At 39.6% G+C, this 19,833-nt stretch overlaps 1 protein-coding gene across 4 annotated transcripts in view; it reads left to right on the top strand.

The window, feature by feature from the left end:
* SGCD (sarcoglycan delta) overlaps positions 1 to 19,833 on the top strand; it is a 392,094-nt gene that overhangs the window by 14,162 nt on the left and 358,099 nt on the right. For 3 of the 4 annotated variants that reach the window (XM_081281121.1, XM_081281122.1, XM_081281120.1), the window contains exon 2: positions 8,525 to 8,713. In XM_081281121.1, coding sequence (XP_081137247.1) covers positions 8,525 to 8,713 — 189 coding nt within the window. Of the gene's footprint in view, positions 1 to 3,654; positions 3,799 to 8,524; positions 8,714 to 19,833 lie in introns of those variants that run through there. The other variant, XM_081281119.1, reaches the window with a different exon arrangement.

Below are 19,833 nucleotides of genomic sequence, written 5' to 3'. Positions count from 1 at the left end.
AACAAAAATCATTGGAAAACTTGGTGGCATTGATGTGTCTTTAGATAGTTTACTAATTCAAAACAAATCATCCCTGAAAACATAATGTATTCTTATACAGCAGGCTAAGAATGCAGCTGATCTAACTAGTTGCCAGGTAGCTCTCTTACTTGGGCCTGGGAGTATTTTTACCCTTCTAAAAAGACCTGCTTGAACTTGAGCATGGAACGCATCTATAAAACGCCGGCTTTTCTCAGTATCAGGCTAGAATGTGTACTTGGGCTCATGAAGCACAGCAGCTGTGTGTTTCTGCCCCATGAACTTCCATCATGCCCTCATCTACCGATGATATGTAGGGAGAGGGCAATAAAAGATTTTCATAGTGTGTATCTGATGCCTCTGAGAGAGAGAGAGAAGGGGGGGGTGAACACAGTATAAACTCGATGACCCCCAGAGTATGATGGGGCCAGTGTCTGTTGGACTGTCACAGCTTGTCAAAAAAATGTTGTCACTCCTATAAATCTCAGTGTGGCTTCCATAATTAAAGGGACAATGGCTAGAGAGTGTAGGTGCCAGTTAGTCTGGGCCTGGTTCAAAGGTCATTGTGACAACATCATATGGAGGGGTGATTTGCTCCCAGTTATAGGGCTCCTGTAACACATATTTGCCCTCATGAGGCTATTGGAGAATGCTCTATATAGGCCTCAGAAAGTCATGAGTGGTTGGAGGTGGCTGCAGTGGCAGAATTGAGACAGGGTCACACAGCCTAGGATGTTTACCAATGCAAGTCATTAAATGGAGCCTTTTCTTGAAGCTGTACTAATAAACTAACATCAGGCCCTTGATTCTGTAATGCTGTGTGATTCCCAAGTGTGATCATTTGAATGTCTGAGACCACGAGGTTGGAGCTCCCAAAACCATTATCTAGTACCATGCCCATCCTGAGGGACCTACTTTGGAAACTCCACATCTGTTATGTTTGACAAGTCATTAGTCTGGGAATGTGGGTGGTTATATTACGACATGGCCTTAGTTACTGAGAGTTTATTCCTATCCTATGGTAAAGTGACAGAAAGTTTTGCTACCTTCATTCTCTGGGAAATATAATCCTATTGCATTCTGTGCACAAGAAACATTATCCTTAAGTCAACTGGATTGATGCCTAGACAGGTGAACACCGAAAATAGCCTTATGAAGGAGGAGAGCTATGCTTCGGATTTAAGCCTACTTAGCATTAGTACAATGTGTGTGTCTTTGGAAAGGCACAGGGGTGTACATTTCTATTCCCTTATTTTTGATATTACAGCAGGTGTTTTTTTTTTTATTACTAGACAATGTATTCTGCTATTCAACATTGACTTGGTTTTTCATTCATTCATTGAGCAACATATGCTTATGTGACATATCTTAGGTGCTATTGGAGTCAAAGAGGTTGAAGAGTGGACCCTGTGTTCATGGATGACATATATTAATATTAAAAAATCCTATGGAATAATTTTAAAGAAGTGTTTCAAAGACTGATGGAAATTACCACCATTCTATGATTCTTAAGAGATGGGAGTGTTTGAAAATTGACTCCTTTTGAAATTCAACTCCAGAGATACAAGAAAGCCTCCTAGAGAGTGTACTATACTGGTTGAAATTAATTTTGCTGAATTATTTAACTGTGGGAATCATTTTGGATGTATATTATTATAGAAGGTGGGAAAAATGATAATCATCGTCCAACACAAATGTTTGTTTTGTTACTATGACAGACGAGACACTGCTATAGACTTCCTACAATTGTAAATGAGATGTCCATTCCCTGGGTTCCTAAGCTGCTGTGATGTTTCACAGCCTTCTCTGTAACATCTGAACTTCTTACTGTGATCTACAAAGTCCAGAATCACCTGACTCCAGGGTCCTTTTCCAAGTCCCTCTCATGCCTGTCCCTACTGTACCCATGCCAAGCCAGTTGTGAGGCCTTGTGTGAATTTGAGGCTTTTCTCCCTTTGCTTAGGATGCTTCTGTATCCTAGTATTCACTCTTTCATAACCTTCAATCTTCAGCTGAAATGTTACGTCTTCATAGAGTTCTTTTCTTCATCAATCCTTATAAAGTACCTTCCACCCTGTGATGCTCTCTTTAATAGATATGTGGTGTGAGTGCTTAATACAATTCATTCTATTTCTTTACTCATTTGCAATGCTCATTGTCTTCCCACCATCCAAACTGTGGGCTTCATAAAGGCAGGATAACTTTATTACCTCCCATACCTTGAGAACTTGGTACAGGATATGAAATTTGATCAATGCTCTATAACGATTTGATGAGTGAGTAGCTGAATGGAAAACGTGTAAGTTCAATTTGCAATGGAAACTGGACTTTCAGTGGTACACTGAGGGTCATCCTCATAGAAGTTCAAACCAACAGGATGATATTGAACCTGTCTCTGAGGAGAAAGAGAACATTGACTTATAACATGAACCTAAAGAAGCAGAGAAGAGATTTAGGAATGACAGGTGGTAAACAAAGTGGTAGAAAAAGAACCCCAGTCCTGTGCTGTCCTGATTGCCAAAGAAAGTCAGTTTCCAGGTGAGCGGGAAAGTGAGCAGTGCCTAGAACATGAGAAGGTCCAAGGAAAATGAGCATGTTAAGAAAAGTACACTGAATTTTAATGGCTGGGCTTTGAATGGACCGTTTCAATCAATGGATGAGAATATGTGATTCCTAGGGCTTACCGTGGATCTGGAAGCCCTGAACATTAATGAAATTAAAATAGGAAATAAGCAGAGAAGAAATCAAAGATGACCTGAGGGGTTTGTTTGTTTGTTTGTTTGGTAGCAGTAAAGATTTGTGCATGTTAAATTGTTAAGACACCAAAGGTTGCAAAGAGCATAAGATTAAACACACAGTTATATCCACTCTATGCCTTGGTTTTATTAATTGTTAAATAAAAATTAATAATGAGTGTATAAAAGTTGTTTAGAAGATGGCCTGGCAAGTACTAAGGGCTCAATACAAGGTTTTTTTTTCTTACTTTCTTCTTTTTTTAAAAAAAAATTAGTTTGAATCAAATGTATGAAATATGATATGTCAAGAGCTTTGTAATATTTTGAACAACCAATAAAAAAATTTAAAAAAAGATTTTTATAGAAGACAAAAAAAAACAATAGTTTAAAAAAAGAAAAAAAAAAAGAAAAATTAAAAAAAAAAAGAGAACCAGCTTGAAAAAATAAATAACAGTACAGACTGACATTTGTTACTCAACTTGGGGAAACAAAAGCCTTTCAATATAAAGCGCTAAGTACCCATATACACCTCCCTTTGATCCCATTTACTTTCCTAACACCCAATTATTCTAAATGCAATGATTCCTATCAGCATGCTTTTCTTTATACATGCTCTGAACATACATATTCCAAAAATATCATGTTCCATGGTTCTAGACATAACATTAATACAATCAGATTATGCACATTCTTCTACAACTTGCCCTTTCTGTTCATTGATATATACGTGTGACTCATTTGTGTAAATGTATAAAGATTGCTTCTTAATTTTTACTGCTACATAATATCCCATTATATTCCTTATTCTGTTGCTCATGAAAATTTATTATGTTTCCATTTGACTCCTGGCCACAAAAATGGTATGTTTCTCCTCTTTAATAACTAAATCTTTTTTTTAAAGGCAATGAAATACCCAGATTCTCCAAAAGAGAAAATTAAAAGCCAAATAGACTGCTGAAAGAGGGTAGTGAAAATGAAAGCTCCAGGAGTAAAGAAAAAGTGTGAAGCATGGCGAAGTGTGCATGGGAAGAAGAGGGTGACCCAGGTGCATAAGTATCCATGTTGATGCTAGCTAAAAAGAGATTCCTGACACAGGTGCACTAAACTGGCATCTCCTAGTGTGAAGCCTAAGAATTTGCATTTAATCTATTCCTCTGAGTGATTCATCTGCATCCTAAAGTTTAAAAACCATGCTGGTGGAACAGGGACTCCACTGTGTTCAGCTTGGCAATAGTCTGCAGCGCTACACCCAGGTCTTGGTATGCACTTAGGGCTCCTGATGGGAGAGACCAAGAGAGGATCTGGGGTTAATGAGGCTGGAAGCTCAATTTGAGTGGCTGTTTTAAGAAAATAAAACTAGGAATACAAACTTAAGATAAAAACATGAATATGTATTTAGAATGAAAAATGAGATTACATTATTAATTTTTAAACGGCGACATCATATATACTTTTACACATCTTAGTGGCTTAGCCTTTTTAGATGACATCTATAAAGAAAATGGGGCTGGGGATGTGGCTCAAGTGGTAGCGCGCTCGCCTGGCATGCGTGCGGCCCAGGTTCAATCCTCAGCACCACATACCAACAAAGATGTTGTGTCCGCCGAGAACTAAAAAAAATATTAAAAATTCTCTCTCTCTCCCTCCCTCCCTCCCTCCCTCCCTCCCTCCCTCCCTCCCTCCTCTCTCACTCTCTCTTAAAAAAAAAAAAGAGTGGAAAACGGCTAATAAAAAGGTATTATCTCCTATGGCAACCTTGACATTTATTTTTAATTATTGATGACCCACAGATACTTAAAGCTTGCAACTTTACATTGAAACCCCCCTGATGGACAGAATCTATGAATATGAGTATTCTGTTTGATTCCATTTCCTTGGTTCCTAAAAAAAGAAAAAAAAATAGAGCATTTGTAATTATGTATGATGAACTGCATGTAAAGAATTTCTGTTTTGAGTAGGCTTCTAGGAGAATTGAATCTTACACTTGCAACTTTACACTTCTGATCATTTTCTCTTCCTAGCCACATCTTTCTCCTTATTACTCATATTTCTGGTGCTGGTCACCCTGAGTCTTGTTTATGTCACAGTGCTTGTTGGGTTGGCACCAGGGGTAAAAGGAGGATTTCTGGAATACAGTCCTGTCCCAGGAGAGCTGACAATCCTGTGCCTCCACAGGAAAGTGGCTGAAAACCACTTAAATACATCTGCAGCACCCAAGATAAGTGAACCCCCAATTCAACCTCCTCTTCATTGAATCTCTAAAATTTGTATAAGTCCATCAAAGTGTGAAGGAAGGCAGAGTAGAATAAAATATGGTTTAATAAATTAAAAGTAAACTTTCTTACTTTGCTCAGAAACTTTTGACGATGTTCATGCATTCCCGGGACCCCCCCAGGACTTTCAAAGAGCCCTGGCCGAGGGAGGACTTGAAAGTTCAACTTCGTTCTGTGGACAGATTTCTTTGGGGAAGGAATAAAAAGAAACACAGATTAGAGGTTGTCTGTCTTCTTTTATCATTTTGATTTTTGACTAGAGAAATGAAAAACTAGATATGCTGAGTATGTTCCCTTTTTCTGCAGGATAATTGAGAACAGATGTGCTCACTACCTTACATTTGCGTGGCAAGGACTCCTGTTGTAATCAGTTATAGAAAATTGCTCTCTTCCTCCCTGTTTTTTATTAGTTTTAGAGTTGGGCACTGGAGTATTGTGTTTCTTAAAGATCCTTAGAGTAAGTGGTAAAGATGTGAGAACCTAGAGGTACGTAAAACAGCCCACTCCCCACACACCAGAGGACCTGAGTTCTAATCACTGCTCTGCTTCTGGTTCTCTGTATGGCTTGAAAAGCAGCTGCTACTTCTTCCTGGCCAAGGGTTCATCTGTAACGGTGTTTGAGAAAATCTGTGGGTCCTAGGAGCCGAAGGTCTCCACAGAAGTGCTTTTCCAAGGCAGCCAGACTGTGGTTCCTGTTTTAAGTGGTGGAACTCTGCTTTTCTGCTATTTTCTTTGCTGAGGTTGCATTCAAGATTTTTCTTAACATGGTTACATCATAACATCAAAAACTCAATTTCATTTCTTTATCTCAAATGCTTAGAATTACCTGGGTAGTATTTTAGCAATGAATCACCCTGAGCCCAGATTCTAATGATGGAGATCAGAATTTGTATTTAAGTATCCTTCGGGGCTGACACAAGGTCAGGGTTGCCATTATTCCAGCCCAATGCTATGTGAGCCTGTCTACCATTGGGATTATCTGCAAACTTTGATAAACAGGGATACAATGGAGCTCTATTCCTGACTGTTGTTTAATTAACCTCAGTGTAGCTGTTTTTAATAACTCCACAGTGGACTCTGAACTAAAAACATCTACTAAAAGCAACCACTGCCTTCTGTCAAGTTTTAACAGTATTTAACGTATTAAAACCAAAAAGTCACAACTTGGTATCTATGTCCCCATTCTCTTCTACCTATTGAGTATAACATTTTGAATAAATGGCCACTTTATCCTAAGTTATATAATGATATCATCAGTTGCATTGAGTGACAGAGAAAGGACATGTGCTATGCTGGCAGTGGGATTAGCTTCTGTACATTCATTATGGGGTTGTTCACTGTCCACCATGCCTGCAAGAATCCTGGACTGTCATTTGTATCCTTGCCCTACCACTAATCCTACCACCATACACCTGTGGGTTAACTTCTCTGATTCTATTTCAGTTCTTCCATAAAATGAGTAGATTCAGATCAAAGGAACTTGTAGCTCTTCTAAGGTTCTAAGATCCTTTACTTACTTCACAGAATATGATCAAATGGAAAACAAAGGTATAATTTCCTGTGGAATTCTGCAACCTTCTTTCCCCTTTTAATAATGTTGGTGTATATAAGACTGCTGTGTGATAACTGTGCCTCATCTTCTTACAACACTTCTCATCATCGACAGAATTGTCAGCCTGGGCAATAAAACGGGGATCACCTTATAGCACAAGCCTTACTCCTCGACTGGGAACCGTGGGCTTGGGAGCCTGAAGGGGAGATTTGCAAGGACACACACACAGGAACCTCCTGGTGGTGCTTGACTTGCTCTTGTATACACTCCCAGGCAGCATCAGCACCAGTAGGGGATGTAAAGTCATTTATTTGCTCTAAATTCACATGTTCATATTTTTCATTCATCAATTCCACACACAGCATTTAAGCATCTAATCACATTAGGCACTGATTTCAGCACTAGGGCAGTGTTGGGAATGAAACAGATGTCATGCTGGCTTTTATGGCTGCCATGAGGAAGAATTCCCTCAGGTTTTTGAATGGAATTCCACTGGATGCCTGATGGCCATGTGTCCTGTGGGGAAATTTTTGCTGATTATCTAAAAGTCATAAAATAATCATCTTCTAAACCATGGAGAACATGACCAAATAACACAAAGCTGTGATTTTTTTCTTTTTTTTTTTTTTAGGACTCACATTTTAGTTTGTGCTTATGGTCACTTTGGCACCACATATTGCTAATTAATTGCTACAGGCTAAGAAAGAATAAACAGGCAGCCCTTCTCTGCAGAGAATGTAGTATTCCTACACAGGGATCACAGGAAGTAAATGCCCCAGATAAAGGTTGCACAGTAATCTGAATAGAGAGGAGTAGCATTGGCTGTGTCCTTGGATGGTTTAAGGCAGAGAAGAGTTGCTGTGCTCAGAGGCCCTGTTCCAAGGCCCTTGGTGCCACACTCTTGAGACTTACTTTTAGCAAATCCTTCTGTGGAGTCATTAGTTCTTTCCCATTTCGAATGACAGGTGTTTTATAACTGTTTGCCCCTAATTTTAAGATTTGTTTTGGTTTTAGAATTCTAAAAACAAGTGATGCTGGTAACCAATTAGCACTGCTAGTATTAGGATCATTTGTGTCAACACAAAGGGATTTGGGAAAGAATTCTTGCATTAAAGGTGATCAACAGTACCTCTGGTTGACAGATACTTTTCTGCACTTATTTTATGTTGACCAGTGCTCATATCAGCCTATCGGCTCCTGGAAGGCAGGAGCACATCTTGGCTTTCTTATGTTGACTAGGTAAATAAGTCAGTTGAAAACAGAGCTGGATAATGCACAAGGACTAACACAGATACCAAGGTCTATAATATTCTACCACTCAGTGAAGTCTCCCAGCTCAGTGAAGCTTCAGCTGTGTGTCCATCGGGGCCCTTTTTAACTCTGAAATAGGAAAGATGAAAATGGTTACTTTTGCCACTTACTGGTTAGCAATACAGAATGATTGCATTTGAGATCTTATATTACTCTCCAAATAAATGGTCTGAATAATATTTAATAATAATAATATAATAAGATGAACTGCAAGGTAGGGATTGTTTTGTTTTTTGTTGTTGTTGTTGTTGTTGTTTGTTTTTATCAGACTAACTCAGTTTCACCTTTAGAGTTTGAATGAGTCTCTGAATGTTTCCCTCACTAAGATGTTGGAATTCTAAGAGTTATTTGGAAAATAGCTTCCTAGGAGACCCTTTCCTCCCAGGATGTATGCGGATGTGAATGTCTCAATGCGCATCAGGAAAGAAGTCTGCTTGAAAGGGAGGGCTAAAGCAAGCATCCAGAGAAGCCACCTTTGTCCAGAGGAGACAGATTTTTAGAGTTGTCAGGAGGGTGAGAACACGCACAGTAGCCAGCCATATCTCTTCATCAGTTGATTTTTTTTCCTATCTTTTTTGCTCACTCTCTCTCAGCAGTTTAATGTGTGTACTTTTCTCTCACCTCGTTTATTTCAGATGCCTCAGGAACAGTACACACACCACCGGAGCACCATGCCCAGCTCTGAGGGGCCACAGGTCTACAAGGTGGGGATTTATGGCTGGCGGAAAAGATGCCTCTATTTCTTTGTCCTGCTCCTCATGATTTTGATACTGGTGAACTTGGCCATGACCATCTGGATTCTCAAAGTGATGAACTTCACAATCGTAAGTAAAAGCACACTGGGTTGTGGAGCGCTTGCTGGGGGAAGGCTGAACGTGAAGTCAGATGAAAGGGGTTGTGGATGAGTGATGTGGCATGACTCAGTACATCCTGCAACCTGGTGTTGGCTAGATGGAATTCCTGATCAGATTGGATATGGACCTCGGCTGTGATCTTGCCTCGGAGTTCTTCCCGAGGCTGGTGATCCACTTTAGGAGCATTGCTCTCCTTTACGATCCCTTGTTTGATTTGCCTGCATTTTTATACCTGTGCTTCTGTATCCGGTAGCTTTTAAGCAGCTGAAGTAAATAATACAGGATAAACTCAAGGTATCATGTTTCCCACAATTTTAGCCATGTTAGTAGAAGGTTTCGTGAAGTAGGAGTTGAGACTTCTGAGTGCAATTAGGCTTTGAGCCTTATTTAAGAATACTACCTCTCCAGTTACACCTTCTTGTTCATTGCTTTGTATAACTGAGCAAGTTCTCAGTTTGAAGAGAAAAATCTTCTCTGGCACTATTCGGGAAAGATGCAGATAGAAAAAAAAGTCAGTGGGGTTTCATATCTTAGGAACTGGCTTTTATGCTTCTTTGAAGAAAATTTGTTACTGGTGTTTAGGGTCCCTGTTCAGACTAGGTAATTACTCATTTGATTTGAAATGGAAAGAAAATGGTGATAAAGTAACTTTTGGCATTATTCTGAGCTTTTAATTTTTTTTTTCATTAGTGATCCTACCCTATACAGAGCAATATAAGTGCTCAACTTACTAAAAAGGAGGTAGTCGTTGTAATCCACCAACGTGAAAAAAAACTTTTTCTTGTTCTGATTGCAAAAGTTAATAATTATATGAGCAATGAAAACAAACTCCTGTTTAAGTGCAACAAAATTAACAGGTTTTCATGTGAAAATCCCAAACATGATAACAGGTTTTTTTCTGAATTACAAGGTGCTATGCTTGGCAACCTGTGCATCAGCTACTCTTCTCTGCCTTTGCTCAGGCAGAATCGGCATGGAGTGCTTTTCTCTGCCTTCCTAGGAAACCCTTCCTTGATGCTCTTGTAGCCCCATTTCTTATCTCTAAATACACTCAACATTCCAGATAATGTTTTTTTGCATGTGTTTTCCAGGAAGACTGAAGGATGAGAAGGGTAAGGGCTGCCTCTCTTCCCTGGGTGCCTTGGCCATCACTCATGGTTGGCCTTGTTGGTGCTTGGGTTGACTAGGAGTGTGTATACCAAGGTTGAAGATGCTGCTTCAGGCTTCAGAATGGCTCTGTTTTTAATACTTGTGGTTAAAGCTAAGAAACAATCTAATAAAATTAACCTCCATGTTATGGAGTTCTTCTATTTTAGGGGAACGGGTTGAGTTATTTCACAAATACAGAAAAAGTTCTGTCTTGCAATACCAACTTTGGAAGCCTATATCGTTCACTCTCCATGGGATTGTGGGGGGGTTCCAGGTTATAGGTTCTACAGTATTGGAGCACAACAGCTTCTGTTTCTGAATTGAATTCAATAAAGACTTTTAAAGCTTGAGCTTTCTTTACAGATGAGCAGAATTCAGAGAAGTGCGTAAGCAGGAAGAGAGTCGAGATCAGATTTTAGTCTAGAGAGCTGGCACAGGCAACGATATAATAGAATGGGGAAAGTTTTCCCAGGTTTAGGGCTGCAGAGGATGTCCAGGGTCCATTGGATCAAAAGTCCAAGTGATCACAGTTGCCATCTATTAATGTGCATGTTCTTGGTTGGAATAATGGAAACTTAGAAATCCTTCTGCGTTGTAAAATATAAGAACACTGAAACTCAGGCAGTGGAATGGAGGGGAAAGATTTGAAAGACACTTAAAAGATAGAATTGACATACCCTCATTACCCTGGTTGGAAATAGGAGTTAAGGAGTGAGTAGACATTTTGGAAGAATTCCAGGTTTGGACTGGGGAGAAAATTGGATGATGGGGTGCCCCAAAACCAAGATGGTATTTATTACCTTCCCACTGGTCTCCACCCCAATCTTCTGCTTAAAGTTAAATCCCCTGTCCCTCTGCGTTTGTAACTTTTACCTGCTCTGACATTCATTTAATACAACCTGAAACCTTTAGGGACATGGGGGTCAAAATAGGATTTCAAACCTGAATACGTGTGATTTTATACCAATACGACTTCTAAAGTATGTTTTATCTGGCCAGTGTCATAAAAGTATATGGACATGTATGTGCAATACCACTTCATAGATATGAGCTGGGGGAGCAATATCATATTAAGGCAATAATCTATATAAAACCAGCTCTTTCCTGTAGTTAACTAAATTGATTGTCAAAGTTGAGAGTCCTTAAAACTTTACCAAACCAAGTACTTACTGAGGTGAGAATAATGCCATTATTAGCTGTAATTGGTGCTTTACAAGAGTAATGCGTTTGAGCAAATAGAAGTGAAGTGTTAGAAAATTGGTCTTGCCCTGCAAGTTAAAAGCATATTTTTCCACCAATCACAGTATAAAACATAGTCTTTTCGAGTTATAATTTTATTTCACAAATAATAATTTACTGTCAATAAAGCCTTGCAAAAAGAATGAGGTATTGATCAATGTTATATTGAAGATTGTGAGATGAACAAGCAAAGGAAATCAATGATGGAACAGTGAAGCATTTTATGCAGAGATTGTTTAAAAAATCAGCAATAGGAAACAGTGGTTATTTTATATGCTTCGATTGCTCCATAATTTGGGATCTGGAAGAGTTTACACTATAATCAAACCTTCCAAGTAACAATGACCGACAGGGTGATATCATGTGAAAGTCCTTCTGGATGACCTCCAAAGCCATCCAGGACTGGATATCTGGAATTCTACTTTGTCATCAGACTTGCCTTCTGTTCCAACCCCAAGGGACTCTGTTGGAAAAGCCCGCCTAATATAACGGTGTGGATGTACATGCACATTTTCCTTATTTCAGAGGCAAATCAGGAAAAATTGTTTTGTTTTCCTCTGCTCTTGGCAGGATTTTCCAGCGTTCATTACTAGACAGGAGAACAAGGTTACACTTTTCAATTTCCCCCTACAATGAAGAGCTCGTAGTTTACCTATACTGTGAATACCTTAAACATCAACCTTTCCTGGTTTATCGCACACTGTGGCATATAAGGGAACTAATATTTATTGGGTATATTCTGTGCACAAAACATGAAGAACTAAACAGACACTTCTCAAAAAAAAAAAAAAAAACAAGAAAGGGGGGGCAGCAAATACATGAAAAAATCTTCAATATCCTTAGTAATCAGGGGAACACAATCAAAACTACACTGAAATTTAATCTCACTCTAATTAGAATGACAATCATCCAAGAACAAAAATAACAGTAGGTGGTGGCAAGGATATGGGGGGAAAGGTAAAGTCATACCTGTTGGTAGGACTACAGATTAGATTTAATCACTCTGGAAAGCAGTATGGAGGACCATCAAAAGACTAGGAATGGAACCACCATATGACCCAGTTGTCCCACAACTTGGTATTTATTCAAAGTAACTAAAATCCACATCATAGAGTGATAGACACATCCATATTTATAGTAGCACAATTCACAATAGCCAAGTCATGGAACCCACAGTCAAGTGCCCACCTACAGATGAATGGATACAGAAAATGTGGTACATTTACACAATGGAGTTTTACTCAGTTGGAAATAAAAGTGAAAATATGCTATTTGCTGGTATGTGGATGGAATGGAGAATATCATGTAAGGTGAATAAGCCATGTTTTCTCTCCCATGAAGAAGCTAGACCAAAAGGAAGAGGGGTGGGGGCAGAATTGCATGAAAATAGAAGGGAGAGCAGTGGAGTGGAGGAAGGGGGAAAGGGGAGGAACAGGAAGGAGGAAGAACCAAACTATACTACATACTATACAACAGTGAATGTCCCCTCTACATACGTCTATAAAGCACCTATATGAACAACTATGAATACATAGAAGAAAGACCTGTAGAGCTGAGGAAGGGTAACAGGGGTAGGGAGAGCTAAAGAACAGTAGGAATACTGGCAGCTGAATTGGAGCAAATTATATCCCATGTCTATATGATCATGTCACAATAAACCCCAATATTATGTATGGCTACAAAGAACTAATAAAAACAAAACAAAAAAAAACCCTTCAACTTTCAAAACGACTCTACAAATTAGGTGGTATTATCCCCATTGTACTAAAATAAATTAGGTGTTATTTCTGCAATACTAAGCCCCACCCCAAGACCCAGGGAAGTTGAGTGACTTACTGAAAAATACACAGCTAGCGAGTGAAGAATTGGTGTTTCATATCAAAACCCAACCTTCCCATTGCACTGCTCCTTCTTCTCCTCCTACTGTTGCAATCACCTGGCTCCTCACAAAGATTCTGGAGCTAGCAAAATGGCGCATTATCTCTGTTGCCCATCTTGTGTCATTGGTAATGATCTTCCCTCCCATCTAAGGATGTCACTGGAGACAGTGACATTTTCTGCCGGGAGTGTTTCCCTGGTACCTGTGACTGTTTGGTGCTTATCTTAACTTCTCCTGGCACTGTAAGTTGATGAACCTTTCCCTGCACTGTCTCCAACTTTTGTTTTGTCCCCTTGCTGTGTCAATTGAATAAGTGTCACAGGTGAATGTGAAGATTCAGTGAGTGGGCTCACAGTAAGCATTTGGAGCAGCATCTGACACATAGGAAGACTCAGTATTGACAGCATAAAGTCATGCCACACATGTGACACCACAGGGTTGTAGTGAGGGGCTTAGACTCTATAGATGGAGGTATAGGTTTTGATTCTGCCACTTACTGTATGACCTTCAACGAGTTCCTTTACCTTTCTGAGCTCTTATTTCCCAGAAACAATCCTACTTCATAGGATTGATGGACAGACACATAGTAAGTGCTTCACAGGAATGTTGGCTGTGATCATCAATTATTGCAGGCTCAATCTATGACAAGCACTGTGCTATTGCAGTTTACAAATGTTATATAACTTAAACCTTATCCAGGTAGACACTGTTAAGGGGCTGACTTTATAAGGGAGAGGCTCATTAACTTGATTTGGGAATCCATGAGGGTCTGACTCTGGATCCTGTTCATCTACCTGGTTTGACACTGAGGGGATAGTACAGAGAGCCTCAGCAGGGATGTCTGGGTCTAGGTGGCTTCTCCATACTGCCCATGACAAACATTTCCTTTATTCTCTTGAGCTCCATGCAGAACCAAATGAGCTAGCCCCGGTGTTTCGAAAGCACCTTCCTGTTTGGTTACTGTGATTTTGTCTTTTGATCTTACTTAGCCGGGTGAAGCTCATTCCATTGAAGGCTATTGCTTCTGCCAACACTTTCTAGCAGCCCCATCCAAACAACCTGGCCTCAAAGACCTTCCAAGTCCTGCCATATCGATCACGCACACTATCATTTCACACAAGTGGTCATTAAGTGGCAAAACTAAAAAGGGTTAGGAATCATGAATAGGTGGCCTGGTCCTTTGCCCTGGTGGTTGTAAAACAGATGAAGTAGAAGCCACAGGAGTCAGTTCATCAGAAACCTTCATTTCACAGATGAAGGAACCAGAGTGACCTAGCTTCAGCACCCCAGCTGACCTGGGCACTTCTCAGGAGCAAGAATTTTGATCTGTTCATTATTTTCCTCACTTTACTTTAGTCACTCCTATACAGTTGGCTTTGAATATGCATTTGTTAATTGTAAATTGCCTCTTTCAGGCCACACACAGGAGGTAATGGATGTCAAGTGTCTAGTCAGTGCTGGGCACATCGTAGGTTCTCAAATTATCCATAACTGTCTGATGTAGATCTCTTGATTTCTATTTCTCTTTCCAGTCTCTAGATTTATAACATTCAAATGATTGGAATTTGCGGTTGTGTAAATAATAAATGTTAATATGTTTAATAAAAACTCTAGTTCCCTCACAACACTGATAAAAACCCTATACGGCAGGCATCACTGTTACCCATATTTTATAGATAAGGTGGCATGGGCTCAGAGAAGTACAGTAACTTGCCCAAGGTCATACAGTGGGTGAGGGATGTAGTTGGGATTGGGTGTCAGGGAGTCTGGCTTGAGATCCCTTCCTCTTGATCAGGGCACAGCGCTATTTTTCATGAAGACAAATTGAATTTGTTCAGTATGATGTCTAAAACATGATTTATTTACCCTAAAGTAAGATAAAGATCCACTGAGGGTCAGGGAGGAAGGCATTCTAAGACTTATAAATTGGACACTTTGTAAAACAACAAAAGCCTGAGAGAATGGCCAGCTTCTTCCATAACTGGGGACACTGGCCCGTCATCTGCTTGGGGAAGGCTCATGGAACTGCGACGCAGTCAATCTAACTCAAGCTGAGGGAGGTGAGGACACATATATAGAGGGAAGAGGAGTGGATCTCAAAGGAATTCAGGATGCCAATGGGGTATGGGTGACTCACACAGCAGTCTGGGTGCTGTCGGGAACTGGTAATCCTCGGGGATATTCTGAAAATGGCTTTCCTGGCCCAATGGCATCAGGCTTTGCCTTGGAAGACTCTTTCTAAAGGCAGGGGTCCTTCTGCTTGTGGTGAGCAAAATTCTCTGTCTTTTCCTGTTTTCTGTTGGCTTGCAACTTCAACTTGCCTCTGCCTTTGACCTTCCCTGTGGAATGACCTTTGCCATTCATTCAGTCCCCACCTCAACCGGCGGTCATCTCTTACCTAAGTGAAATCCCAGATAGAGAACCCCACTGGCCTGGTAGATTCCATTCATCACCTTGCGGTTGGCTTGCATCCCCTTAGGAGGAATTGAATGTCTCAGTACCTGAGCCCTGGGAGGGCAAAGTCGCATGTCTGCAGAATCCTGTGCCAAAGCAGCAGGGTGTGAACTCCCTTCCCACAAAAGAGGTCAGATTTCACTTGAAATTTGTATGTACATTTGATCTCCTATCCACATTGCCCCTTTAAAGGTTTTTTTCTTCTCATTTCTTCTCTGAAGTTCTCCCAGGTGGAGCCCGTGACTCCCTCCTTTGTGCTGTGCTGTGCGGGGTGGCTGGTGCAGGGCAACAGGCGGGACTGCTTTTATTTTCCTGTCTGTCTCCCTATTGGGCTGTGAGCTCAGAAGACAGTCACCTTAAACTATTCCTCTTTGAAGCACAGCTCTTAGCCTCTTGCTTAACACATGGTGGATACTTGGAATATGTTTACTGAATAAATGAACAGGGCAAAGTTATGAATAGGCAGTCACTTTAAATTAAAATGTGGAAAGATGGGTCAATTGAGCTTTATATGGCTTTTTAAAATGAAGTATTCACTGAATTTATTAAGGTAGACAGATCATAAAGGAGATGAGTGCTTGAATTTGATTATGAAGAGGTGTTTTAATACAGACACTCCCTTCTGTGTACCAACTACCTGATACACCTTAATTACACAAGAAGAGAAGGGTAATAATGCAATGTGAAAAGATTAGAAACTGACTTTCTTCTAGTTAATACTCAGTTTTGCTCACTAATGAGAGAAAGTGCTGTTACTGGCTTTAGCTATACTTTTTGTTTTACACTGTTAATGAATGAATACATAGTACACGTGAGAAGCCTATGCTGTGTGGTAGATTTCACCTTCACTTGTGGACTTGGGGAGACACCTCTACAGAAAACACCATGCATTCACCTCAAGTGGATACTTTTCACCCATTAGCTCAAAGTCATCAGTCTGAGACATTGCCAAAATGTTATTTTAATGCAGACAAATCACCCTCCAAAATTTATTTTGTTCTACACTGAGTCATAGTATATAAATGCCTGATGTCATCTTGGGTCTGGAAAGCGTTTTGTACCTTGGCAAGCTTGTCTATCATCGGGAAAGGTGCTGGTGTTATAATTGCTACAAAGTGACATGAATCAGGACTATTAGGAGTTTATACAATGCAGTGGGCATATTTGCTTCATTCAAACAGTATTTCTTTAATTTTTATTTGTTTTAATTATATATAACATTAGAATGCATTTATGCACTTTGATATATCATACATAGATGGGATATAATTTTTCATTTTTCTGAATGTACATGTTGTAGAATCACATTGTCATGCAGTCACATATATACATAAAGTAATAATGTCTATTTCATTTTACTATCTTTCCTATCCCCACATCCCCTTTCTTCACTTCCTTCTACCTAATCTAAGGTAATGCTATTCTTCTCTAGTGCCCTCTACCTTATTGTGAATTAGCATCTGCATATTAGAGAAAACATTCAGCCTTTGGTTCTTTGGGATTGGCTTATTTCACGTAGCGTGATATTCTCCAACTCTATTCTACTAGCAAATGTCATAATTTCACTCTTCTTTAACACTTAATAATATTCCATTGAGTATATATACCACATTTTCTTTATCCATTCATCTATTGAAGGGCGCCTAAGTTGGTTCCATAGTTTAGCTATTGTGAATTGAGCTGTTCTAAACATGGATGTGGCTGCATCACTGTAGTATGCTGTGTTAAATTCTTTGGGTATAAACTGAGGAGTGGGTTAGATGGGCCAAATGGTGGTTCCATTCCAAATTTTCTGAGGAATCCCCCCCCATTCTGCTTTTCATAGTAGTTGCACCAAATTGCAATCCCACCAGCGATGTATAAGTGTACCTTTTCCCCCACATCCTCACCAACACTTATTGTTGCCTGTATTCTTGATGATTGCCATTCTGATAGGAGTGAGATGAAATCTTAGAGTAGTTTTGATTTGCATTTTTCTAATTGCTAAGCACAATGGGCAGTGTTCTGTTTTGTGTGAAAGCTAAAGATTATAATAAAAATGGTCCTATACTTTAGTAGCTAGTTCACAGTTTACCAGGAGAAATACCCAGTGTATCATTTTAAGACCTTCCAAAATGGCAGATATTTTAAGAAATTATGAAAGAAGAATCAACTAAGGCTAGAAGGCACTGAAAGGCTTCTTGATCTGAGAATTGTGAGATGGAAGAGGCATTTGGAGGGATGTGCAAAGCCGAGAAAGCAGCATGGTTGTTCTCTGGAAGCAGGAGGGTTAAAGTTGATTGGGGAACCTCCTCGGGATGATCCTGGTGGTGAAACCTCAGGCCACTAGAGAGGGCAGAGTTGGTAGGAAGGTGGAGACCAGAATCTGACACTGGTCAAGTGGAATTGAATGTAAGTTACACTCTAAGGAGGTCAACCTGAGAAACATGAATTCCAATTATCAGCACATTACTATGCAACTTTATCCTATTATTTGGGTAGTACTCATGACCTTTGCCACTTATTACAGTTTTCTATACCTGAAGTTATATTTTTATGGTTCTAGAATAGAGAAAAAGAATGCTGGAAAATCTCCCTGGAAATATTTTTGTTGCTCACACTTGGAATTTTAGTCCTATTGATCCAGCTCCTGAGAACTATGAATGACCTCAGAAATTAGCAATCATGACCACATCTGAGGAATCTGTTTGCTCTTAGTGAGGCATTATTAGTCATAGGAAAGCATTTACAGTTCTCCGGGAGTATGCTACTGTAGATAACTTGAGGGTCAGTCCTTTCACAATAGACATGATAGTGAAATTATTCAAACTGCAGAAAGAACCAATTAATAGAAGGAGGTTTTCCTATCTGGTGTATTTGAGACTCATTAGTTGGGATTTCTAGGCTCTTAGTGGTTCTGTAAGTACTCTGTATACCAAAGATGTCAAATTAAATAACATTAAAATTGCACTTCCTCAGTCTTACTAGCCACATTGTAAGACTTCAATAGCTACATGTGGTTAGTGGCTGCCATATTCCGCAGAGCAGATATAGCACACTTCCCCCATCCCAGAATCATTTTGTTTTAGAACTTGGTCTAGAATCTGTCATCCCAACTCTTATATTGGTCTTTGCTTTTTAGATTGGTCTTTGAGGACATGCTCATACCCTTGGATGAAGATGTTCTTCATTCCTCACCATACAACCTTTCTTGGCTCTGGACACTTTCCAAATCCTGAAGCCATGGAATTAATGTAGGAAAACAAACAACAAACACACCCAATAATATAGCTTAACAGTAAGAGAAGAAAGTGTGTCATAATCTCATGAACAAATGATCTAGAATAACTATTACATCCACAGCATCTTCGTATCTTTTTCTCCCTTTCTTTCTGTTTTCTAAATTGGGAAGGAAATGAGATTAATAACATTTTTCATCTTGCCTGTGAGGAGCAAGATGGATCTTTGTAAGGTAATGAGCTGCATGAGGAAGGAGGGGCACAACCATGTTTAGCCTTATTCTGCTAATTTTGCTAATTTATAAAATATGCAGTTAGGACCACATGATATTATAAATTCATTCAAGATCACATAGTTTCTATTTCTAATTACTAGGTTCTCCATACTCCTTGACTCAGAATGAGATCATTATTTCTCTCTGGAAGTGTGTGGTGTGTGTGTGTGTGTGTGTGTGTGTGTGTGTGTGTGTGTGTCTGTCTGTCTGCCTGCTTATTCTAATTCTATATCTGGTTAAACAAAGATTCGAGATCCTAAGTTCCAGGGAATGAATCTCATGTGCCTTTTTAAATCTTAATTCATTCAGTTATGTAGTGAGTATTTGATCTGGCTAGCTACAGAAGCAATGGTCTTAAAATTTAGTAGCTTAATGTGAAAATATATTCACTTTGCTCCAAATTTTCAGTTTGGGCATAGTCGGAACTCTAACCCTTCATTCGTGGCTGAAAGATTCTAGCAGAACATGTGGATGAGAGAGTGTAGTGATTGACTGGTGGCCCTCCAGAAGAGATATCCAGTCTTAGAATCTGTGAGTGTTGCTATATTTGGAAAGATGGATCTTATCTAAATTAAGGGTCTTGAGACAGGAGATTTTTCCTGGCTTATTTGGGAGGACTCTAAAGTAAATGACTAGTGTCCTTGTGAAAGGAGGCAAGCAAAGATTGGAAACAATCAGAAGAACAGACAGCATGACCTTGGAGTTCAGAACAGGAGTAACGCAGCAATTGAGGGCATGCACACTACTTGAGGGTAAGTCAAGGAAGCTGGAAGAGACAATGGACAGATTCTCTAGAGCCTGAAGAAGGTGTGAAGCTTGGCAACAACTTGAATTCAGAACTATGTTTTCTATGACTTTGAGAAAATATATTTCTAT

This window comes from Spermophilus citellus (genome assembly GCF_964194105.1).
Source record: "Spermophilus citellus genome assembly, chromosome: 1".
In the NCBI taxonomy this organism is placed as follows: domain Eukaryota; kingdom Metazoa; phylum Chordata; class Mammalia; order Rodentia; family Sciuridae; genus Spermophilus; species Spermophilus citellus.
The sequence above is the reverse complement of the archived record's forward strand: the minus strand, read 5'-3'. Positions and strand labels throughout refer to the sequence as shown.